The following is a 26088-nucleotide window of genomic DNA, read 5'->3' as shown; positions in this document are numbered from 1 at the left end:
TGTTCTTCACATAAAGTACTCCTGATATCAACTTTAAACTGCCAATATCTTGAAACAAGCCAAGCACTGTCATACACTGAGGCATTGTCATCAATTTTCATTTTCAGGACTGAAACAAAGATGAAAACTTTGCATATCAAAATCAAGACAAAAATGTGACTTGGATCTTGACCCAAAAACAAACATACACACAAAGACCTTTTTAGTACTGTAGAACCAAAGTGGACCTACAGCAGGACTGATCCCAATGACTATCTCAATATATCCCTGCACAAAACTATTTCCCAGCTTGCTGTGGGGTAAAGGATCTTTGTTTATGCATTGTCACCTGGGTAGGAAATCATTACAGCCACCAGATGTGCCGCCAGTACATAGACACAGAAAAGACGGATGCCCACCTACACCCAAAAAACAAAACAAAATGTGAAGCGAAATGCTTCCTGCCTGTCTGTGTTGACTTTTTTTGCCATAGCAAAAAACAAAACAAAACAAAAAACTCTTATCCTCAAAATAAAAATAAAACTCATGCCTCACAGTGAAAAACAGCACCACCCCCTCCCCAAATGTCACGCACACCAGGTACACAGACATAAACACAGTGAGACACAGAAGCTACAATCCAATGTTGAAGTAAAACTTGACTATAACTACAAGTGTTGGAAATAAGAAAAAATGCAGATATTCAAATGAAAAGACTTAAGCACTAGTTCATGCTTTCAAGGTTTGTCCATTTGCATGTGTTTTCTTAAACTGCACTGTTTTGAGCTCTCTCAGCCACTCTAGTGTTTTACTGTTGATTAGTTAGGTCTAGCAGTTTTGTGTTTGTAAAGTCCTTGAGAGTTAACAGTTTATCATGTACAGCTCGACAATCAAATGCAATGTAATACACAGCAGCCCAGCAATAACTGTCGTCTTTATGAAGTGTATCATGTTTGTGTCGGAGGTGACTCAACTCTGAAATTTATGAGACCGATTTAGTGTACTGTTTCGTTGTGAACTGTGTTTCTTTAAGAGGTGTTTTATAATGTTATGTCTACACTTATTTACATGCAGGGAGCAGAATATCAGCAGTGTCATGCTTTGTGGCTGGTTTGTTGACACTGTGTCAGAGAGGTATATCAACAAGGGTTCTGATGACACTATGTCAACAAAAGTTAACATTAGAAACTAAGCAAAGATAAACTGGAGTGCTATTCTGTTACTGAAAATTTACTGCAGGCATAGGGTATTAAAATACTTGGACTACACACACCGGCCGCTCCCAAATAATCCTGTTTACTTGACGGAAATATATCCTTTTAATTACCCTGAGAAGTAGTGTTTGGAGTTTTGCCCAAAGAAAAAAGTCACCAGATCCGTAATGCTGCTTGGGACATGTCCTGCAGACACCTCCTTTACTGAAGGAGATGTTTTACTAACATGGAGAGATGATGGTCTTAATTGCTTTAAATACTGTGTTTAAATGTACTTTTACATGTAGAGGTCTTTGAGTGTTTCACCTAAAGCACAAGAACACCTGTTTGTATTTTGCTGTCAGACAGACTTTTCTGATGTAAAACTGCCATTATATGAGCCAAATATCCCTCTCTCCAAGCCAACCAAACTCCATAGGCGAAATTAGAAATTTTACCTCACAGAAAACAGGAATTGTTGGTCAACAATTGCCTCAGTCTGTTCATTTGTTTGTTTTATTGTGTGACTTCAGTGGTTTAAAATGATAGTTTGGCATTTTGGTGATAGTTCACAGAAGTCTAGCAATAATGCAAACAAACTAACAGATTGACGAAGCAGTAGACCAACAATTCCCAAAGTAAAATTACTAATTTCGCCTGTGGAGTTTTGTTGGTTTGAAGAGAGTGATATTTGCCTCATTTAACAGCATTATACCATCAGAAAAGGCTGTCTGACAGCAAAGTAAAATGGTGAACATATTCTAAATATAACATAAACTTACATCAACACTGATTTTTTTTTAGGTGGACCTTTAAGTGTCTAAAAAACTTTTGTTGCTGACCCTGTCAACAGCAGTTCATTATTTTGCCTCAATGCTGGGACTCCTCTCTGCTTCTCCAAACTGTGGGTAATACACTGACTGTAAGTATCTCATTCAACCCCACATAAAATAATCCAAACTATTCCTTTAACACTGCAAAAAGAGATTATTTGAGCAGCCACAAATTCAGATGCAACTTCCCCCACCTGATCTGCATTAATAAAAACTCATCTGTGCCTTTCCACCTACCTTGGCATAAGCCGATTTGTTTGGAATCAGGAAATTACCAAATTGACAAATAAAATAAAGTAAATAAATAAATAAAATGGCCTGAGAAAAACAGCAGTGCTGTTACCACTGTGTTTGACACAGTTAACCAATATGTGGCTACATACATGTGTGTTGCTTGCACCACACCAGCTTCACATTAGAGACTGTTATGTTCTGACTAAGCATCAAGCTGTTTATCTAGGGACACTAATGAGAGCAGCCCAGCATAAATATACTTGGAACAGTGAAACATTTACAAAATAGATCAAAGCTTGCACAGTCATAAATTAATGGCAAATCACTTCATACCAAATCCACTTATTAAACAACAATAATTATTTGTCCAAATACTTGCATGATATTTTAAAAAATTCAACACAAATAAAAGCATTGGGGTTTGAAAATGAAACAAATGCAAATTTTCTGTCTTTTGTCTTTTGTCCATCTGGGATAAAAGTTAAGAAATGTGCATTACATGCATCACTATATATGTAAAAACACACACCCTTTATGCAAATTGTAGCAATGTTTCACAGAGTGTGAAAAAGCAATCATACCAAGCAAAAAACACAAGGAGTTTTTGCCGCTGGCACTGACACACTTACGTTCCCAGGATCTCTTTGAAGTCATACTGATCCTTCACATCTGTGGTCTTCTTTTTCCAGGCATGGCAATCATCGCCCAGTGGCATCTTCTTGTTGTTACGGTCAGAAACAATACTAGTGAAAAAAAAGAGGATAGGATGAAAAGCTCATTAATAGCAGCAGTTTAACTTCCCCCATCCCCCACCTGCAATAAATACAATACTGTACTTTTCGTCCTTACAAATTGTATTACTCACTTGTGAATTACTTAGGGTGTTTTCTGCTTATGATGAAACACTGATAAAATGCAATATGGGAAAAAATACATTGACATATTCTCTCTAATAAAGCAAGGCTGGTTTATTTATAAAGTGTCTTTGAAACACAGAGGCAATTCAAACTACTTTACTTTAATATCATGTAAAATTAATTTGTTATTGTGCAACAAGCAACTATTTTATTTTTTGGGCTTGATGGCTAGGGTTCACATTAGCCCTGTGGGTGTTTACTGGAGAACTTCCTGCAGGTATGAATTGCATAACAATATCAATTACCTGACTAACTGTTTAACACAATAACATTTCATGACGCTGAAAGGCTATCTTCTCTTTCACTCTTCAGGCAAAGAACTGTCCCAAACTTACCAGTTACCTACAATGTTATAACCAGCTTGACAAACAGACAGTTGCGAAAATTTGGTCAGTCTGTCACACAGACTGTTGCATGTGTCTCAGGTGACTTAAGAATGTGGTAAATCTGGCTTCCTCTTTCAAACAATTTTCACACACAAAACATATCATATTACAAGAAGTATGGAGCCCAGGCTCGGGCTGTATTTCATCCATTATACTGAAATAGCTGTCACAGGTAAATACTAGATCACTGTTGTTGAAATCTGCACCTCTAACCTCAGGGTGGCTGTCTTTCAGCATCATTCCAAGTGGCTGCTGCAATGTTCAACATGGCAGTAAGTACAGACGATCTGGTCTAAATCTATATCATTTATTTTCTTTACTTTGACATTTTATGAGAACATGTCCTGCAGTCATGTTCAAGTATCTTTATAATCAACAGGAGTGGATTATATGCTAAAAGTCATGGCCAGTATCTCTACTAGGTTAATAAGTAAACTACAGTTTCACTCTGATGACACGACCGTTGCTGTAGAAGTATATGACTTCAAGTCATAAACTTTAATTATATGACTTCAAGTGTCAGAGCAGCATAAAACCCTGGTTGTGAGCAGGACTGTGGCCCAATTTTATGTAACTGAAGTTCGTAAGAACAACAAGGGTTTTTTTTCCTGGCGCTTCCTTTGGTGTAACAATGGTATTTTCAAATTTACAATGGTATGACAAACTTTAAGACCTGTCTGAAGAAGCACGGTGTAAACTTTGCTAATGAAAACTATGATGAAAAATATTTGTCAATGAGATGTTGACAAGCTAAAAATAGATCTAGATGAGACAGTACTAAAATATTAGTGATTGATTAGCAGACATTTTAAATGCAATATATTTTTTCCCCAACTGACTCTTCCTAAATCCCACTCCTTTTCACTCTGTGCTCTAATAACAATTGAGCAAACTTGGTACCTCTGTCAACTTTTTCCTTTTCCTTTAAAAGTGACAGTAGATGTCTGTCACATCCTAAGTTAGCTACTGTTAGCAAAATGCAAGCTAATGATGATGATGTAGATTAGCTAGCTAATTCACTAATGTTTTGCTAACATTAAAATATAAATATTTGTTGCCTTTAAGGGTCCCCCTACAACGTCTTTTAACCATCTTCAAAATTTGGATTTCTTTTGGACACAGACCAGCCTAGCACATAGCATATCTAATTACAGGAAACAAGAGAGGACAAAGTTGAATGAGGTACAAAACTTGCTCAACTGTCATTGGAGTACAAGGCAGACAGGGTCGGGATTTAGGAAAGGTGGGGACACAGTGTTGTGAGGAAACAACCAACCAACCACTCAGAGGCTTTAGATATATAGAAAATGTCAGTTTATCTGTAATGTGTGTGACTTTACTGAGCTTGTGTATTGCTCAAGTAAGTGGTGTGATAGAAATTATCCTTGCAAACTGGGCCATTTCAAATATCGTACCAAGATATTGGGTAAAAAGCACTTCTGCTTTTAAGAGACACAAATCATGTTGATACTTTGTCTCACTTATTCATATTTTCTCAGGGGAAGTTAACATTCGGATGTTTGTCTCTCACCATATTCTCCAGAGACGGAGTGATCACAGAGGACTCTGCTGTCACTGCTATCATCATCTAAACCCAGAAAGTGCCTATAACTCCAGACCTGGATGACTAAAATAGCCCTGTTCATATCAGCATGCCTCACTCCTCCTCTGTTCCTGCTGCCTGCCTGCCTGGCAACTTCACAGTCTGTCTACATAAGATGATGTAACATATTGTTCTGGCTTGTACAAGAGCCATTTTGCTAAACTCAATATAATAGCACAGTTAATCATTTCCCTATCAGCTCAGAGTCAACTCATTTAAATGGCAAGTCGTGTGTATGAGTGACATGAAACGATAGCTGTTATCTCAGAATAAATGTTAATAGGACGTGGCCTCTTCTAGCTGCATTGAGGTGCAACCACTGATTTGATGCACATAGCAGTTTAGAGCCTCACACGTGCTATGTCTTATGCACACACACACACACACACACACACACACACACGCACACACACACACACACACACACACACACACACACACACACACACAAATGTGGTGGCCCTCTCACTGCCTTTACTAATGTCAGAAGTCGGCTTCATACCTGTTGTCATGGAAACCAAAAGGAGCTGCTATGGTATCTGAGAGTCTAAATTGCTTTAGTGTCTAATGGCAAGTAGCAGCTAAGGTGAAAATCATTCTAGTCGCTTTGATGGCTGGCTGCAGTGTGTTATGATCACTTTAAAAATAAGAAATAATAACATGTAAACATCTGGTGGTTACTGGATATGGATTAGAAGCACATATCACACACACGAAACAGAAAAATGATATATCCAAATTAGGTATACACTACATATACAGTACATTTCATTAGTTATGCTTCCATATAACCCTAACTCTTTAATGCATAATTGGAGGTACAACTTTGCACGCAACTGTTGTAAACTTACTATATCAATGTAAACAAGGAACAAAGCTTACTGTACAGTTGAACACTTAAATTGATATCTGAGTCATTCATCCTTTCCTCTACTGCATTTTGCATGTCATTTAAAGCAACTGAGGTAAAAAGGAAGTGTTTCTAAACGAGACATGAAAAAGCAGCAGCATGCAAACTAATGTGTTTAGGGGAAGCAGTAAGAGGAAGTCCAGTTGAATGTGTGTAAAACCTTTGCCGGTAAAACTTGGGGCTGTTGTTCCTGTAGTCTAATAACTACTGTAGGGGACAAACAAACAATACATGGTAGACTGTAACTCTATTCCTCAGTGCATCTTCAACTTGACACTAGTCTCTTTCTGTGGAATATAGAGGATCTATTACAGAGCATAAGTTTTTCCAACCAACATTTTCACTGAAAAATGAGCTGGAGTTGGTCAGTGCGTACTAATCTGAAAATACAAAAGAATACAGGTCAGTTTTTGTGGAGAATAGCGTGATTTTTGTATCTTCTCAGGTTGAGATTCTTTATGGTTTTTAATGTGTGGTTGCAAGGAGAAAACATTGACTTTGCACTGTAGTGTTGAAACCAGCAACTAGCATCAGGCAGTGGCCTTACATATTGCAAACAGATTGCTTCACTCTCCCCTTCCAAGCTTGTAGATGAAACTGTGAAACTTGTGCAAAATAGAGCCAGTGTTTGGTTTGTCTGTTCTGGGCTTCAGCAGAAACATGGCAGTTCAACATGGCGGCATCAGTGGATGAGGGTCTGCACCCTCTGTAGATATGTGGCTCATTCTAGATAATGAAAACTCAACTACTCTTATTTTCAGGTGAGTTTACACCAATGAAACCATACTAATTAGAGTTAGACAAATACATAAATCTAATTAGAATTATTTTACTCTATTAAATCATTATCAGCATCTGTCACAAAAATCCTGTATCGGCTGGGCCATACTATTTATTGAATATTATATTCCATTTCTGCTATGTTCTGCCAACAAACCCCTGTAAATCATATACACTGGACCTTTAACAACAAATATGAAGTACTGTATGATTACAGCCTCTTAAATATGAAGATCTGCTTGCTTTTCTCTATTCTAAATTGTAACCTAAAGCACTTTTTAACTGCTACTCAAAAAAAAAAAAAACAAAAAACACCTTTTAGACTTTGTTTTAGGCCCTGCTAAACTGTGATAGAGATCTTTTTGGTATTTTGGGAGCATTTTATAGACTGAAATATTGTCACTGTGAAAAGAAAGATTAATTAAATAAAAATACACTCTGACCTCATCTCCTGACTACTATTATTTAGGCAGGACATCACAGTTGTCCTATTTAAAGAGTAGTAACCTTTAGGCTAAAAATAACTGCAACAGCACAAGAGTGTTTTGAGGACAATGAAGTTGGAGAAAGAGTGAAAACACCTCTCACATACTGCTTGTTTGTAGCATCTCACCTTGCTCATATGGAGATTCATGGAGATTCATGTTAATTCATGCACTGAGAATGGGTGATATTGAACATCAAAGTCATTTAAACATCAAAGTCATTTGAAATCTATGAATGCTTCAACCATTGCTTGTAACTGGTCCGGTTGTGTTCTTTTTAGAATCTACAGGTAGCAACTATGTACCAGGAAATACCAGCATGCACCATAATCTCTTTTATAACACTCGGATTTCCCTTCAGCGGGACAAACATCTGGACTAGGCAGCTTCACATTACATTTCAAGTAATGCATTTCAAGCAACTGGAGCTTTGAGGACAAACTTGAGCAAGGCGGGTCTGTTTTTTTTTTCAAACAGGCAAATGCTATAAACAGCAGAACAAGGTTCAAGTATATGACACGCAGGGGCAGATCATGGGGGCAAGTTTTAAAAAACGTGGGAGAGTTGAGGGCAGAGACACATGCAGGTATTGTTATGAGCATGTAGAAGGCCAAAAACAGCCCCTCCATGTCCACTGATGACATGACTTTTGGCCAGCAGGTGAAGACAAGCTGCTCAAAAAAACCCAAGAAGCAACAGGATTGAAGAGGCTTGAGGCAGGGAGATGCACAACACCATGACCACATTCCCTGAGTAGTTTGTGACATGCAGCATTCACCCTTGATTAAGATTTACACAGAAGAGAGTCGCTGTACTCACTGGTTTCCCATTCCTGTGATGTGCAGTGGACAGAAGAAACACACACATACACACGCGACCACAGTTAAACATGACAAAATCAGTGTATTAGCTACAGTAGATGGCGGTGGCATGCCCCCAGTTTGGAGAAGCTGTAGGATTACCAGTGTGCGATGCTAGGCAATGTACTGCTGTCGATAGCAACAAAATGTGTTTAGCCACCTAAATATAGAACCACCTAAAAACCTGTTTAGAGCTTTTTCACCACTTTACCTTGCCCTCAGACAGCCTTTTCTGATGGGAAATTATATTATATATATATATATATATATATATATATATATATATATATATGCAAAATAGCACTCTCTCCAAAGTAGCCAGACTCCTTTGGCAAAAACAGTTATTCACTCCAGAGCACAGGAGTTGCTGGTTTACTACTGCCTTGATCACTTAGTTTGTTTATCATTGTGTGACTTTGGTGTTTTAAAAGGTTATTTCAGATTCAACACATACACAATAACACAAACAAATTAACTGATGGGGCCAGTGGTGGATCAGTACCTCCTGTGTTCTGCAAGGTAAAATTACAGTTTATGCCAAAGGAGTTTGGTGCCTTTTTAGACTATGATATTTGACTTATATAACAGTGGTTTTCTGTTGAAAAAGACTGTTTGGTGCCAAAGTAAAGCAGTGAAAATATACACTTAAACTGATACTGACCTTCTTTAGGTGGGCCTTTTTTAAGTGACCTTTTTTTAAGTGACAAAAATACATTTTTGCTGACCCTGTCGACAGCAGTACATTGTTTAGCCTCCTATGTAGCTGCGACTAATGATTATTTTCATTTTCAATTACTGTATCGATTATTTTCTCAATTATTGATTTATTAAATGTCACAAAATGGTGAAAAATGTAAAAAAAAAAAAAAAAAAAAAAAAAAAAAGTAAAATTACTCAAAATTATTAATCACTTACAAAAATAATTGGAGATTAATTTAACAATTGATCTAAAATCAATTAAATTGATTAATCACTGGCACTACTGCTGTTTCTCCAAACTGGGGACATGGTCTACTCTAGATAATACACTGGTTATGAAAACATACCTCATACAACCACGCTTCAAATAATCTGAACTTCCTCTTAAAGGTGTGTTGTTCAAGCATGAAATTCAAATTTGCAGTGGTGTTAAAACATTTTGGCAACACTTGAACACCCACGCATGCACACAGAATCAAACAAACATTAAATTCAGATATCACAAGTTTAATACCTCTTCTTTAAACTGGGTGGCTAACATCTCTTCAAAAGTGTTGATAACAAACTAACACATTAACAAGTTGATTTTCCTCTGTCTTTAAACACAGACAAATATTGATTTTGGCTCGCCTTTACTAATATTATTTCAGAACTCAGCAGACAATCTATGGCACAGCTCCAAACTGTGGAGGAATTCTGCTGCCAAGTTATGAACAAACATTTAAGCCCAAAGGCTCCAGATTCAGATTCACTACACAGTCGGGAAGCCAAAGAGTTCTTTAAATAATTTTATTTGACTGAGCAGTCTTTTTCAGATCCTGCTGCCCTGGTTTTTGAATTCCATTTCCATTTACAGTATGATGCATTTTTGTTGCTAGTTTGTTTTCTAACATTTGTTATTGTTTACTTTAAATGGATAGTTCATATTTTTCAGAAGTGGGGTTGTATGAGGTATTCCTCCATCGTCAGTGTGTTACTTACAGTAGATGGCAAAAAAAAAAAATATATTAGTTTAAGTGTACACTTTATTTTTAATATTTTAACCACTTTACCTTGCCATCAGACAGCTTTTCTTTAACAGAAAAATGCTGTTATGAGCCAAATATCACCCTTTGACAAAAACATTAATTTTACCTCGCAGAACATGGGAGTTGCTCAGTTACTGCTGCCTCAATTGGTTGATTTGTTTGTGTTACTGTGTGACTTTAGTTTGGAGTCACCAAAGTGAAACAACAATGCAAACAAACTAACTAATTGAGGCAGCAGTAGACCAGGAAGCTAAAATCACTGTTTTTGCCAGTGAGTATGGTTGCTTTGGAGAAAGTGATATAGGCTTATATAACCGCGATTTCCTGATGGAAAAATATAGCATACACTTAAACTGATTTCTATCTTTATAGGTGGGCTTTTTAAAAAACATTTTGCCGCTGACCCTGTCCTCAGCAGTATATTTCTTATCTTCTGTGCTGTTAGTCGTCTCTGCTTCTCCAAACTGGGGGCACATCAACCATCATCTACTGTAGGTAATACACTGACTGTACATTAGAACCTCATATAAACCCATTTCAAATAATCCAAACTATCTCTTTACAAGATTTAATGTCTTTTTTTTTTCTTTGAAATCTAAGGAAACTGTAGACAAATGAAACTGACACACATCAACAAACGTGAAATGCAGCTCAAAGAAGCTAGAACCAGCACAAGAAAACTCCATTCACACATTTAGCACCACAAATAAAAATGATTCATTGGGTCAAACGGTTGAACTGATGCAGTGGTGGGTGAGCGCTCCTGCGTGCCAAGAGCAACATGTAAAAGCATGAACACAGAGAAAGAGCAGAGAAGAGACATATTTGCTTATTAACTTGTCTATCAACATTAACTAGTTAAGGAATCAGAAAACTATGCAACTACTCACCCTACTTCCCCCTACTTGCCATGCTACATATGCAAAAACTGCGTGGCTCCCTATCCATCAACCCTCATGCACCCATTGGCTGACTGAGAAATGTATTACCGCAGTCTGATTGGTCAGCTGCTGCCAATGACGCACAACAAATCTCCTCTCAAAGTGAGCTTATTAATTGATAAGCAGACTTCTCTTACAAGATTCCAGAGAGACGAGAAGTGTGTGTGTGTGAGAGAGAGAGAAAGAGGGAGAGTTGACAGTGAAAGGGAGACAGGAAGAGAAAGAAGGAAGAAGAAATGAGAAATGAGGGAAGCGGTAAAAATATTCAAGTGGTCGGAAAAGATACATTAATACCACTTTTGTTGAGAAAACCTTTCTGCTATAAAGTTGAATAATAACATCACCACAGCTCTGTCAAGACACTGTTTGATACCACTCTACAATATGACAACCCTTATAAAAGATTTATAAATAGGTTATAATAAGAATTTTAATTAGGTTGTAAACACTTTAACAGTTTTCATACATTGATGTGGGCTCACCATTTGCCGAGATCCAGTTCCTGCTAAATACTAAATAATCTTACTAAAGAATAACTACCATTTATAACTGGCAAGAGGGAGCCTTACATGCTGAAAATATCAAGATAAACAATTTTGCCAGACCTTTAGTGTATTAATCTGGCAACTCGATGCCAAATGAAACTTTTTGACTATTAAGATATGATGACAGTGGTTAAATGCCAGTGATGGAAACAGGATATTTTTCACTTTAACATTAAACTTTATTGTAAAGTGATATGAGGGCACTGAAACAGTAAATTTTCACTAGTTTTTTTTTTAAACAATTATTAATAACTTCCTGTATAACATATGAGCATATTGGACAACATACATGATACTGATATAGACCGATACAGCTCAATGTTTTATCAAATGTGTTGTAACAGCTTATTAATGTTTTATAAAGGTTTACATCTTTATATAAAACCTAATTATAAACCATATAAGGGTAGTCTCCTGAGAAGTGGTACCTCTAAGTTCTAACTCAGTTATTTGCAGATGGTCAGACCATGTTGTATAAACTTAACTTGAGTACATTAAATTAATTCAGAGGGCAGTGTGCTGATTTGAATGGAAGAGGACAGGTAAGCTTTCGCCTCAGCCTCATACTCCATGTCAGTATCTGATCTGAAACTGCAGCTTCAGTTACACAGAGGTGCTCTTGGTGTGAATGAGAGTATTACATCTCCATAACCGATGGCTGCTGTTAACTTCAGCTGTCTCCTTCACGGTGACGCTACATATAGTTATTGTTTTAAAGTCATTAAATCTCCGTCCAAGAGTTTCTCGAAACAAAAAGTGCCTATAACCTCTGAGTGAAAGTAAAGCGCCGGTTAATGTTAGCTAACTGATAAACGTTGCTTGAAGACGAGCTGTCAAACCCTCCCCTAGCAAGACACCTCGCTCCCACATCTGTGAAGGAGAAAACAAAAGTTTGTCATGACAGTACGGCAGTAGTTGTTCCTACCTGAAATCTGACAGTTAGTAAGGTCCAACAGCCGTGTCCAGTGTCCGCCTGTGTGTCTCTCCGGCTCTGAGCGCTCTCCTATCTCTCTCTCTCTCACACACACACACGGCTGAATCTGTACTTGGCAACCTCACCAGCAGCGCTTCTCCTGACGTCACCTCAGGGTTGAGCGGCCAACGGACCAATCACAGCCCGAGCTGCGGCGCACAGGTAAACAGTTCTGTGACAGTATTGGTCACCTCTCTCCATCGATGACTCCCTCGCTGTACTTCAGCTAACGAGGGTGGGAGGTGAATTGATGTCGGTGTCCAGTTTTGACAGTCGTTATTAATATAAAGGTGTAACCCCTGCTCATTTTATTTTTTCTTTTTAACAGAATCAAACAATTATCTTTGTTTAGTATTAGCAGGGGAGACCAAACGACACCACACGAACATTTTGTGTTTTTTGCTTTTTTTTACATTTTAAAACTGGTCACTATTCACTTCAATTGTACTGGATTTGTCCGCAAGGCTGTTTTCAGCTGAAGCTCTGTGAGTGTTTTGTGAACTGGAGTTCTTCACCATCATTCTGCATGGTTTCACACTGGAGAAACTGTGTCTTAGAATTTCCTTCTGTTGCAGTTGCCCCTGCTCTCCCCTACACACATATATGGAATTAGACTTTTTCAAAAACAAATACAAATTGTGCAAAAGAGTGAATGAATGAATGAATGAATTAATATTAAACATGCTGGTGATGACAGTCATGAGCAGTAGTAGTTAGTGGTTGCAGCATGTAGTAGTAGAGTAATGGCATTAGTAGTCTAGGGACAATGCTAATGGGCTTGCAGTTGTAGGCTTGGTAGGCCTATTATCTTTCAGACTCTGGACCACATAGACATAATCCCTCTAAGATATAGTGGTAAGGTGCACAAACACACAGAGAGATGCCATAGGACCAGCTGTCATTACTGATACCAGTAGTAATAACAGTAGTAGACTGCTAGTAGTTGCAAACTTAGACGATCTTACAGTTTGATCAAAAGTGGCTACACTTTGTAACACTGCTTCAAGCATGTTCTGTATTGTTTTGTTGATTTAACTTCACATTATCTTATTGCAATTGTTTTTTTGTTTGTTTTTGGTTCATATCCATTCTCAATTTAATCTGCATTTTTGTCCTGGTTATCTGTGTTATATGTGTTGTACCTTTGTTTTATATCAAACAAAACCTGTACCAAATCACTTTAAGTAATTTATTTGCAATGATGCTTCAAAAAAAGTCTTTAAGAAAGCACAAACTGACATCTCCATGCCCATTCACCCTACCTAAATGGACACCTCTTACATACATACACTTACTTGATACAGCTTGTGTGGTGTCAGCTTGTGGTGGTCCAGTGCTCCATCTAGTGGATTGTGTGGCCCCAGGCAGGCACGGTGAATGGACATGGAGTTGTCTATTTATGTGCCTGAAATTAAACCTTAACTGAAAATGTAGGTATGTTGAAAGACAGCCATGGACAACAATTTAGGTGTAATCTCAGGCTAGGTAGAGTCTGCATTAATTTTTATGTGATTCAAATTAAAAGGTAAGATATTCATACATTAGACCTTTTTCACATCAGCCATGTTGATGTGAAACAGTAGGGAAACACAGGTGGTATCAATGATATTAATTAAGGTCCCTTTTCATTCTGGGTCTTTCCAGTGAGCTGATATGCACAACAGCAGCACCCTGACTCCGTCTGACCTGATAGGAACAGAACATTAATTAGTATCATTGGTAACACCTGTGTTTACCCTCATGTCAAAATGGTTGCTGTGAAACAGGTCTGTTGTGCCCAGTGGTCGTTAATATTGATATCGACTATTTGCCATTTATTTATTATTTTTCTCATTTCCTATGTCCTTAAGATATTTGGCTTTTTCATGACAGGAGGAGCTGCAGGTGTAACCCATGACTTTAATTAAAGGAGGTTGCATCTCATTTACATGTACTAATTCCAGGGCTGGCTATTGTATCTGCTGCCTAAATAAAATTGAGCATAATTAAAATTTCTAATTACAACTGTATTATTATTACACCCAGGCCTCGTATAGTGCCTTATTCATTTATTTAAATTGATCACATTTTTTGATCACAGTTTACAAAGAAATGTAAATTGCATTCAAACTTACTGAAATTTTATCAATTTACATTTTACAACAATCATGAAGCAGTGCCATGGAACATAATTAAAGGGAAAGTAAAAATAAATAATATAATCTAATAATGCATAGTATAACAGTACAAGGGAAATGTAGCCTAAACTTAAATATAAATTATATAACTTATATTTTTTACACAGTAGTATTCCAATTATTCAATAATATTAATACTAATACTACTATGGATGTGATATTTGCCAATAAGACATATGAGCTTGAGAACATTCCAGGTAAGAAATACCAAGAAATGTTTCTCTGATATATCAAAAACAGCGGGAAAATTATTAATTCATCTAAACTTCCACATTTAGTAAAGCATGATGGGAATGAACTCTCAGTATAGCTGTTTCGAACCGCCCTTATAATAAAGCTGCTGCAGTGTCTCCATATCGCCGCTGGGTGTCGCTGTGCTGTAGACGCTGCAGTGTTTGTGGTCTGCTCAGACGCTCTCTCCATCGTCAGCAGTCCATGAGCTGACAGTTGCCTAGTGACGAAAAACTATCGACTGCTGCTGATTTCCTGTGTTTTCAAAATCCCATCGCTGGCACTGAGCTAATCAGTGCGAAGTTTTCCACACAGATTTGTGTGTGTTTATCTCGTCTCTACAGCTGCAGTATGGGACGAAATAAAGACGTTATTCTCGTGGTGACTGCAGAGTAACGTTTCAGCGCTTCAGGTCGCGTTATGAAGCCTTTCAAGGAATGATGAATAATTACGTTTTCATCAGGGTCGTAGGGAAGGGGAGCTACGGGGAGGTGAACTTGGTTAAACACAAAACAGACCGAAAACAGGTAAGAAACGAAAAGTATGTGTGGAACTCAGCACAACCCATAGCTGTTAAAATAAACAACATACAGCGTTAAAAAGTATAGTCGCCTGAAATTTGTAGCTTGCAGCTACAAAGACCCGCTAAGGTTCAACTGTTAGCTTAAAGTTAGCTAAAGTCGGATAACCAAAACATCACGGATTTATTTACGATCATTTACATTATTTAGAGATTTTTAAAGCTACCATATATAATATTAACACAACCACTACACTAGAAGACAAATCAAAGTCAAATGTTAATAAAGATAATGTCTGTTATTTACAGGGCTATTACACAGCTTACACAGTTAATACAAGTTATCTTCTGTCTGCAGGGGTTCTTACAGAGTCACTGAAAGTTTGAGACAACAGGGATAATTTGATTTAACTAATTCAACCTCAGGACGTCATAGCCGCATTATTAATACTACTGACTGTTATCCTCATCCTGTAGTTTGAACTTGAGCCATAAAAACAACAAAAATTACTTCAGGGGCAGAACTCCTGTGTAAGTGTTTCATGGTTGGAAAAATACTCAGTCACACGTAGATGACCATAACATTTACAGGATTTGTCAAACCCTGGTCTACAGTAGTCATGTTTTTGTTTACAATACTGTTATTATGTTGGTTGAAATGTGGTTAGAAATGCTTCAGTTTCTCCATCCTGTGATGGGGCTGTATATTGGCAAGAATCTGGCTGTACGATATGTAACATGATACAGGGGTTATGATTCAGTATAATGCAGTATATTGCATTACCTTAAGAAAGGTGATATACAGCTATTTTGTCAATCGAATTTTAGGGAAACTGTCATAGTATAAAGAACAGACAACCATATTAATACAATCTGAGTTTAAAAACTACTTTTCCAGAATACCAGAATTTGAAAACTTCAATACAATGCTAATATAAAAACTATACTTGTCGACACCTCTTTTAATATTATGGCATAAAGGAAAAAAAGTTCACATGGTGCTGGTACAGGAAAAGTTATTCCAAGTGTCTGGCTTTGTCAAATGCAAGTCAAATTTCAGGTATAACAAAGAATGAACTGAACTTGAATGAGCCCTTTTTCTCTAGCTTCAATACTTTTATTGCTAGAATTAACAGATATTGTACTATTTTAAATGTGGTATTTAAAAAAGTGTGTTTTGACAGCCTTACTTTATATGTTTGATTCTCAGGACCTTGTTTTCTGAATTTGTGCATCTTAACAGATATAGAATGACATATTTTATGTCATTTCCAATTCAGGAAAAGTGATTATGCCATTTTTCTGTTTTTTTATTTATTTATTTTTTTTGTTCTTTGTTTTTTGTCCCCCCCAGTATGTTATTAAGAAGCTGAATTTAATCACCTCCTCCAAGCGGGAACGGCGTGCTGCCGAGCAGGAGGCCCAGCTTCTGTCTCAGCTGCGGCATCCTAACATTGTGACATACAGGGAGTCTTGGGAAGGAGATGACTGCCAGCTGTACATTGTGATGGGTTTCTGTGAAGGTGGTGACCTTTATCATCGACTCAAACAACAAAAGGGAGAACTTTTACCTGAGAGGCAGGTGGTGGAATGGTTTGTCCAGATAGCCATGGCACTCCAGGTATGTTGTGAGGCTCAGTCATAATTTATTTTCTTTGTAGAAATACAGGACATTGGAAGTGTGATTTTGCTTTGCAGTACCTGCATGAGAGAAACATTCTTCACCGAGACCTTAAAACACAGAACATTTTCCTGACAAAGACCAACATCATCAAAGTTGGGGACCTTGGCATTGCGCGAGTATTGGAGAACCAGAATGATATGGCCAGCACGCTCATAGGGACCCCTTACTACATGAGTCCAGAGCTCTTCTCTAATAAACCCTATAACCACAAGGTAATTTGGTTGGCAGCTGTTACTCTGTGTAGTTTACTTATGAATAGTCAAAGGAACTTTACAAATGGATGTTCTTATTTTTCTCCAGTCAGATGTGTGGGCACTGGGTTGCTGTGTATATGAAATGTCCACGCTAAAACATGCCTTCAATGCCAAGGACATGAACTCACTGGTCTATCGCATTGTAGAAGGAAAGGTGGGTTTCATCTTTTTATATTTATTTCATTAGAATTCTGTTAATGTCAAGTTTGAATGGTTTTATTTCTGATAAAGTATTTATTCTTAATGATTCAGTTATTGTGTCAGAGGCTCAGGTGTTTTTTTAGTTCCAGGAGCACGCTGAGGTTGGGATCTTGAAATATCATTTATTGCAAAAGGTTGATATTCAAATTGTAAATCATCTTTTGAATGCTCCACAGCTTTCATTGCATGTTCAATTTCTTTAAACCCAGTATTAATGCACAGTTTCCAATAGAGATTAGGCCACACTAACATTATTAGTATTATACTTTTGGTAGAATTAGATTCCAGCAGTAGCTGTGTAGGATTGTTTCTAATTCTTGTGATCCATACATTTCCAATAACTCCAGAGCAGTGTAATGTCCAAAATCCAGAATTTATTGAAAAAAGATCTAATGAAAAATTCTGCTTCAGTCCATATTTTGGCTGTTAGTCTTTCAAAAACAAAATTTTCAATGTGTTCAAAAAACTGTTTGCTCCTCCACTTGCTGCACACAAAGGCACGTGCCTGTATTAATGGGGCAGTCTAGCAGAAATCATAAATTTAGAACCAGAGAAACATACACCGATCAGGCATAACATTATGACCACTGACAGGTGAAATGAATAACACTGATTATCTCTTCATCATGGCACCTGTTAGTGGGTGGGATGTATTAGGCAGCAAGTGCACATTTTATCCTCAAAATTGATGTGTTAGAAGCTGGAAAAATGGGCAAGTGCACGAATTTGAGTGAGTTTGACAAGGGCCCTAAATTGTGATGGCTAGACGACTGGGTCAGAGCATCTCCAAAACTGCAGCTCTTGCGGGAAGTTCCCGGTCTGCAGTGGTCAGTATCTATCAAAAGTGGTCCAAGGAAGGAACAGTGGTGAACCGGCGACAGGGTCATGTGCGGCCAAGGCTCATTGATGCACATGGGGAGTGAAGACTGGCCCTTGTGGTCCGATCTGACAGACAAACTACTGTTGCTCAGATTGTTTAAGAAGTTAGTTAGTTCTGATAGAAAGGTGTCAGAATACACAGTGCACCACAGTGGAGCTGCCTAGCCACAGTCAGGGTGCCCATGCTGACCCCTGTGCACCACCGAAAGCATCAGAACTGGACCATTGAGCAATGGAAGAAGGTGGCCTGGTCTGATGAATCACGTGCTGGACAAACAAGTCCATCCATCCATTGAGGCTCCACCACAGGACTTAAAGGATCTGCTGCTAACATCTTGTTGTCAGATACAACAGCACACCTTCAGGGGTCTAGTGGAGTTCATGTCTCGATGGGTCAGGGCTGTTTTGGCAGCAAAAGGGGACCTACACAATATTAGGCAGGTGGTCATAATGTTATTCCTGATTGGTGTATATTACTTTAATGTTGACAAAACCGATAGAGTTCATTTAAGAAAGTTGATTCTGAAAAAAATACTAACTCATATAATCTAAATAATTTTTTTCAAATTGAGGATTTTGTTTGAGGTTCTAAACATTTTTAGGGTGATGACATCATGAAATATGTCAGCCATGCAAAGCTTCATTCAAAAACCACATTAGAAGCCTTAAATGTAAAATGATGACATCCTGCACAGCCCTACTATGATTTCTAATGTTTCCCTGATTTACTTATCAGCTGCCACAGATGCCTAGTAGGTATGATCCTCAGCTGGGAGAACTGATCAAGAGCATGTTGTGTAAGAGACCTGAAGACAGGCCTGATGTCAAACTTATCCTCCGGCAACCCTACATCAAACGTCAAATTGCCATGTTCCTTGAGGCTACTAAAGAGTAGGTGGCACTGACAACAGACTGCCTCACTGTTATTTCTTATTTCTTTAAACTTCACCCGGTGCTTTTTTGTTAATCTTTTGCTGTCATTTCTTTCTCTGTATACTTCAATTTGAATACTTTCACATTCTGTTTCCTCTTGCTTTGTTTCTTAACAGAAAAACTGCAAAGTCAAAGAAGAAGGCTGCAGGTGGTGGTGGTGATTGTAGGGCCAACAGTGCATCATCTGTGGTATTATCTCAGCCCAAACCAGAGAGAAGTCCCCAACCTGAACCTCTACCCAGGGTGAAACGGGTGAGTGATGGGAGCAAGGCTGGTTTGACACAAACAACTATGCTATGATACTGTAATATTTTACAGTATTCCCATAGTAGCCCATGATATCAGTCACTCAGTACTGAATTACTGTGTTGTCATTTATTGAAATGTATCCTATGATTTTCTTGCATTTCCTATATTATATCTCTTTAACATACAGGTATTTTCTGTTATCGTCAAGTTTTAGTATAAAGGGGTTAGGGTTAGTAGGAACTTAAGGAACATTTGATTTGAAAAGTAGCCTGTCATCATGTCTTTTACTGCATTATATTTTGCCAACTCAAATCAGGCTAGTTGTTAAAATAAAATGTTCTCCTTATCTCCTCAGTAAACAGTATTTGTGTGCCCCTTACATATGAACAGTAATGCATAGGCCAAAATTGAACAATTATGGTTATTATTATTGCTAATAATGGGCTGCTGTGCTTGGCAGAAACCCAGCAATAAGGACAACTGGTATCATCAAGTATAAGTGTAACAAATCTGTTTTAGTTAATTGATATCTCTGTTTGCTTTCTCAATCAAATTACTTTTACTTGGTCACAGTAAGCAGTTGTTGGGGTTTTGTTTCTGTGGTAAAAACACATTACTGGTACAATTCTTCACTGTAGTACAGAGTTTCCCAACTTTTTCGGCTTAGGACCCAAACTTACAAAAATACACAATCACAAATTTCTATAGCAGAGATTTAGATTTCTAAATTACTGATAAAGAATACAACAAACCCCATAACTGACTTACTTTTCAGCCATTCAAACACTGTCTATCTTAAAATTCATTTGACATGACCCAATACTTAGAAGTGCTGTTTTTGGAGATTTCTGTCCAGTGCGTTCATTTTTGAGTGCTCATTAAAACACATTGCAGCCTCTCTGGTCCAATTAAAATTGGTTTGTGACCCTGAGTTTAAGAGAGGCTGCCACAGTACAGCCAGAAAGCAAGTTTTGGATTAAAGTAATATTATGTAAATACCTTTCAGAGCCTTTTGACACAGAGCCAATAGAAAATACATCATGTTTTTGTTGCATTGTCTTGAGATTCATAACATACATGACACTGTATCAAGATTTTCCTGAATAAGTTCCATTATTGTATATTCATCCTCAATATGATGTGTAGATTTATACTGGCTATTGAAATAGCAAGATGTCCAAAAAAGTTCAGTGGATTGCACTGCTTATTTACTATACAGTTGAAGCTGTTTGCATTTCTTAATGTCAAGCAGGAAATCATCCATGTTTATTGTGCTTTTTGTTTTATCCTCTTCATCTCTAGAAAGAAGAGAAATCACATCAGCATAAAGTTCGGAATGGCATTCCCGAACCCACTCCAGTCTACGTACCTCCACCGCCCAAACCCTCCTCACCTGATGATCTCAAAGCCAGCACTGCATCCATGGCAACCATCAGCAACATTAATATTGATGTGCCACCGCAGGAGGATGAGGACCTGATTAAAAGACAGGTGCAGGGGACCCAGTCGGTTGTGTCACACCACCGGGCAAGTAGTAATGAACCTGTGACTCACAGCGCATACAAAGACAGCAAGGGACGAGGGAAACCAGATCCCTCTCCCCCTCCCTCCCCTATTAAGCCCCCTCTGAAGTCTGTATCAGGTTTTGCCAGTAGGGGAGGAGAGGAGAGGAGGCCGTCCAATGGATTGTTAGACATTCATCCACAGGCCACGCCAAACCCAGGGGACCCATTTTCTCTGTGTGTGGAAAAACAGATGTCAGAGGTGGATGATAAGGATGATACCATGGAGTTACTTAAAGAGGCTGACATGCAGAACCCAAACACTGAGGGGGAGAAAGAGGCTCTGTTTTTTATCCCTGAGAGAAGATCTGGACACAAATCCAATATAGAAAATGTTGAGGTGGAGGTGAATAAAGATAATAAAAATGACACTGTGACCATTCTCAAGGCAGCTGTGACACAACACCAAACCTCAAACATCCAAGTAAGTGCTCTTAGTAATATAGGTAGTTGTAGGTATGTCTATTCTTTTCTTATGATGTATTCTTGTCTGTTTGTTTATGTGTGATCATTTATGTCTTTGCAGGAAAACCTAGAATCTACTGCAGAGCTGTTAGAACCATTCCCACCATCCCGGGTGAGCATTAAAGTTCTTGCACTCATTTTGTGAACTCCTGCCAGCCCTATTCAACATAAACCTCAATCCAGCCCTTTGGTCATTTATAAAAATGAAAAAAGTATATTATTGTTATTTTATTTCAATAACCTGCTAACATTTTGAGTTTACATGTATTTACATTGTGAATGGCCAAAGAGTCCATTCATTGGTTATGTCTGCTGTCAAGCACAGAGACATTTATCATTTTAAAAAATATTAACTGAATTAAAAAATATGTCAAATGCGACACTGTGTTTATTAAAACAAGCTACTTCTAATCTAGGATTACAAATGTGCATTTTCCCATACTTTTATACATAATGCTTCTTTTCCAATTGTAAAAACTAATCTAACTTTCTAAGCAAACCGCTTCTTGGGACTTGTTTTGCATCTGCCCCTTCTAAAAAGTAATTGAATAGGTCCGCCGTATGGTGACTGTGTATCACTGCCCAAATGGTACACATGGTACAGGAGGTTTTTTGTAATGTGGGAAGATTTTTGCCAGAGTTGAAAATGTGTAATTGTGTCTGTTTAGGATCCTGCTCAGGATTCTCTCTTACCAGCCAATAAGCTGGGTCTCATCACTCCATGCCGAACCCCCCCGTACCTTTCATCAGAACCATCTGTATTAAAGCAACACAAAGCGAGGGACATAAAACAAGCACATGGGAATCATGACAAGGTAAAGATGCAGTCAGTAAGGTTTATTTATTTATTTTTTTTTATTTGGCTTTGTCTTATTTTCCTTTTAATCTTTTTTGCCTTCCGATAGTCCAAGGTGGCTGCTCCTAGACCTTTACCTCCGCCTCCTGTTGAGAGTATTGTTGTGGAGGGGAGGAAGAGGAGCAGGAGGAGCACAGAGAGCAAGAAGGCTAGTGCAGCTGCAACCTCCACATCAGTTACTTCCTGTAAGGACGGATTATTACCACTGCTACAGGTAGCGATGCTTATCTACTACTACACTGTATACAGCCACATTAATGCAGAGAATGCAAAGTATATTTTTGAATATTCACCCTGCCTATGACACATTTTTAATGTAAAATTAGTAAGCTGTATAAACATTTCAGTTATCTTAAAACACAAATAGGTATGCTTTTTTTTAAGTAAATGTGAAAGTTGAACAGTCCAAAACGATACTGAAACCATTCTCTCTCTGTCCTTATTCTTTTTGTGTTCAAGTCTAATGGAGTTGGTATATTGGTGCACTCTTGCTAAAATCAGCAGATTGACTTCATTGATTCAGTTTATCAGTCACAGAAAATGTGTCAACGTTCTTTTCAGGATCGTCCTCTATCTGCCAGGGAGAGGAGAAGACTGAGGCAGTCCCAGGAGAGTGCCAGCCAACCAGGTACTTACTGTCTTCTCCTAATTCCAAACTGAAACATCTAAAGTAAAAGCAAATGGCAGTAGATTGGCTGAGGAGAGCTACTTCATAAATGTAGCTATGAAGTAGTTGACTTTATTTTTCTTAATGATGTTTCTGGTCTTTCCACAGGTGTAAGAAGGGCATCTTATGACGTCACTTCTACCAAGGATGAGCACTACAACATCCCAGTTTCCAGATCTGTTTCAGACATTATCACTGAGACCAACAGTAAGGTACTGACACACCATTTTTGTGACACTCAGTTATACTTCATACAGTCACTGAAAGAGAACTGAACTTTCTGAATGTCTACCAGTGTGACAAAAGTGGCTAGAGGTGCTGTGTGAAGCTAACCTGATAATACAGAAACAGAGGTCTGTGTCAAAACTTGTGTCACAACAATGGGATGTGTTTCATTACAGCAGAATAAGCAGGCAGAGAGAAGGTCAGATGAAGATGAGTGCAACTCATCCACAAGTTCCACAGAACGCTCAGAGGGAGACTGCAGGGAGAGGTGAGAGCCAGTAACACAATAACATAAAGTGCAGTTCACCTCAGTTCAAATATAATCACCATCTTTGCTTTGCAATTCGAATATTTGGTTCTGAAAAGTGTATATTAACATATGCTCTGCTCCATATTTCTTGAGTAAATTTGCTGTGATTTATGGGTCATCTGCAGGAAGATTGAATCCAGCGACATGCTAGACTTGGTCGACATGATGACCCAAACTTTGAGAATGGACATTGGAGATGGTGTGAAAGAGATGGACAAAAGCAGATTTGGTTCTACTGCACTGCCAGAATTTAAACTGAACAGGAAGTACAGGGATACCCTTGTGCTTCATGGGAAGGCTCGAGAGGAAGCAGAAAGCCTGTCACTCGGCGAAATACCCACAGGTCAGATACTTTGATCAGACTCTGTTCTCCTCAGTCTGACATTCTGTAGCTTTCTTATGTTGAACCAGCTTGTTTTTCTAACAGGCTCCCCATCTGGTCCAGCCAAGATCAGGAGAGCCATTGAACAGCTGAGGACAGATGTGGTGAAGGGCCTGGGGGTCAAGCTGCTGGACAGAGTGCTGGAAATCATGGAGGAGGAGGATGACACCAAACGAGAAGTATGTACATCATATCATATGTACTGTACCTATCCCCATAACACAAAGGAGCTGCAATGTGTTTTTAAGGGATTTATGGTTCTGTAAGTGAAATACATTGCCATTATACTTCCTGGTATAAAAGTGCACAGTCACAAAGATGTAAGCCAGGTGTAGAAGTTACATGCAGAAATTGCAGTGATGTGTACACACAGACACGAAGTGTTCACAAAAAAAATGGGGCCCATTGAGACAGGATCTGACTGGGTAAGTTGTGCTGACTTCCAGAGGTGGGTAGTAACGAGTTACATTTATTCCATTATATGAACTTGAAATTTAAATTAAAATTAAAATTGAAAAATTGCTTCTACTCTGTTAAATTTAGATACCACCAAGACACTACATTCATTCATTCATTTATTTATTTTATGTATTCATGATTCATTGAGCATGTCTGCTGGCGCTCCGTTATCCCACCTCAGCCTCACTTCCATTTGAGGCAGCATCGTGAAAGCAGGAGGAAAGTTCATGTCATGGCTTTCAGATAGCATTAGCAACTAATATATACATCAGAGATTTGTGCTGACACTGAGCTGACAAAGACCTGGAAGTGCGTCTTTTGTGTTATTGCTCACACAGTATATCACGCTTCAGAACCGCTCCTCCTCCTGCTTTATGTCATAATGTAAATATTCAACCTAACGGTGTGCAAGCAGTGTGGATCTAACTAGTTGTCGTCATTGTTGTAACCTGATGAAGATGGACACAAGAGCAGAGACCAAATTGTGCACACAAAAAGAAAGACCAAACTACTTTTATTTCATTTGGACGTGGCTGATGTGTTTCAACCATAGATGGTTTTCTTCAGGTTTAAGTGAAGAAACGAAACACTCCTGTGTTAAATAATTTGATTAATGATGAAACAACACAGCATCATCTCCTACTGAGTTTAAGAGTCTGATATGAGACATTTTCAGAAATAGTATACTCATGTGTATTATGCACATGCATATTATTTGCTCAATTATTTTCAGAATCAAAATATAAGACAAAATGCAAAGAACGCCATAAAAAATATTTGCTGTACTTCATAGAGTATAATTATGTATTATTTTGTGATGATTGCGTGGCATATATGTGACAGGTAGTCTTTTATTCCATCACAAATAAATACATGTGTTCACTTCTTTACCTTTACCTGAGGAGGATCATCTCTGGTTGAGATGGTGGAGCTCAGTAGTGTACCAGTGTTTTTTTCTCACTACTCAGATTACTCTCAGCTCAAGTAGTTTTTTTCAGTAGGTATTTTTGGACTCTTACTAAAGTAGTTATTTTAATGACTACTTTTACATCTACTGGAGTACTTGTTTTTGCAAAGTAATTGTACTTTTACTTGAGTGCAGTTTTTTGGCTAATCTACCAACCTATGCTGACTTTTTATCACACCTTTAACTTTTCCATGCACACTGTAATCAGTTTGTCTTCAAATTTCAAAGCCCAGTTTGTGTATAACTCAGGTACTTAAACCATCTGTCCTGTTTCCAAAATGATGACAGTTGGCATCTCTTTTTCTCATTACAGCTGTGCCTTCGTGACCAGATGGGAGATGAGAAGTACCAACATTATGCTGTGATGGTGAGGCAGCTTAAATTTTTTGAGGATATTGCCCTCAAGGTTTAGAGCAAATACTGTATATAAGGGAGTATACATGTTCATTTCCATGACACTACTTGTGAGATCATATTCATGAGAGATGAGCATTGTAACACATCTTGTACAACAGGAAACATCATCTTTGGATCTTTTGAAATGTTTTGTCATGTTTTTTTATTTATGCCTCCAGGTTTTGTCATGGAAATATCACAATTCAGCTGCCCGTGTGACCAATCTTATGTAAATTGCTGTGTAAAGTTTTTTTTTTTTTTTTTTACCTCATTCTTAAAATGGCAAATCTGTAATTATTCCTGTA

The 26088-nt window shown here is 38.1% G+C and overlaps 2 protein-coding genes across 3 annotated transcripts in view; one reads left to right on the top strand and one right to left on the bottom strand.

Annotated features, from left to right (window-relative positions):
- camk1b (calcium/calmodulin-dependent protein kinase Ib) overlaps positions 1–12468 on the bottom strand; it is a 48158-nt gene extending 35690 nt beyond the window's left edge. Inside the window, exons 1-2 of the mRNA XM_084731021.1 lie at positions 12319–12468; positions 2869–2982 (exon numbers count right to left, since the gene is read on the bottom strand). Of these exons, the coding sequence (XP_084587147.1) occupies positions 2869–2954 (86 nt within the window). The 5' untranslated portion in view covers positions 2955–2982; positions 12319–12468. The remainder of the gene's footprint in view (positions 1–2868; positions 2983–12318) is intronic.
- A 2556-nt stretch (positions 12469–15024) lies between these two features.
- On the top strand, positions 15025–25912 carry nek4 (NIMA-related kinase 4). 2 transcript variants are annotated; one of them, XM_084731008.1, is made up of 16 exons: positions 15025–15301; positions 16649–16915; positions 16993–17190; positions 17279–17386; positions 19049–19203; positions 19362–19497; positions 20797–21480; positions 21583–21633; positions 22190–22336; positions 22427–22591; positions 22939–23005; positions 23153–23256; positions 23449–23537; positions 23705–23922; positions 24007–24140; positions 25701–25912. In XM_084731008.1, the coding sequence occupies exons 1-16, from the start codon at positions 15212–15214 to the stop codon at positions 25797–25799; spliced, it is 2712 nt and encodes a 903-aa protein (XP_084587134.1). In that variant the 5' UTR covers positions 15025–15211; the 3' UTR covers positions 25800–25912. The 2 variants fall into 2 exon arrangements, with proteins under 2 accessions (XP_084587134.1, XP_084587124.1); XM_084730998.1 differs by having other exon boundaries at positions 23446–23537.
- Positions 25913–26088: the final 176 nt, after the last annotated feature.

Source organism: Lutjanus erythropterus, chromosome 2 (assembly GCF_056507025.1).
Source record: "Lutjanus erythropterus isolate fLutEry1 chromosome 2, fLutEry1.hap2, whole genome shotgun sequence".
Classification (NCBI taxonomy): Eukaryota; Metazoa; Chordata; class Actinopteri; order Lutjaniformes; family Lutjanidae; genus Lutjanus; species Lutjanus erythropterus.
The sequence above is the reverse complement of the archived record's forward strand: the minus strand, read 5'-3'. Positions and strand labels throughout refer to the sequence as shown.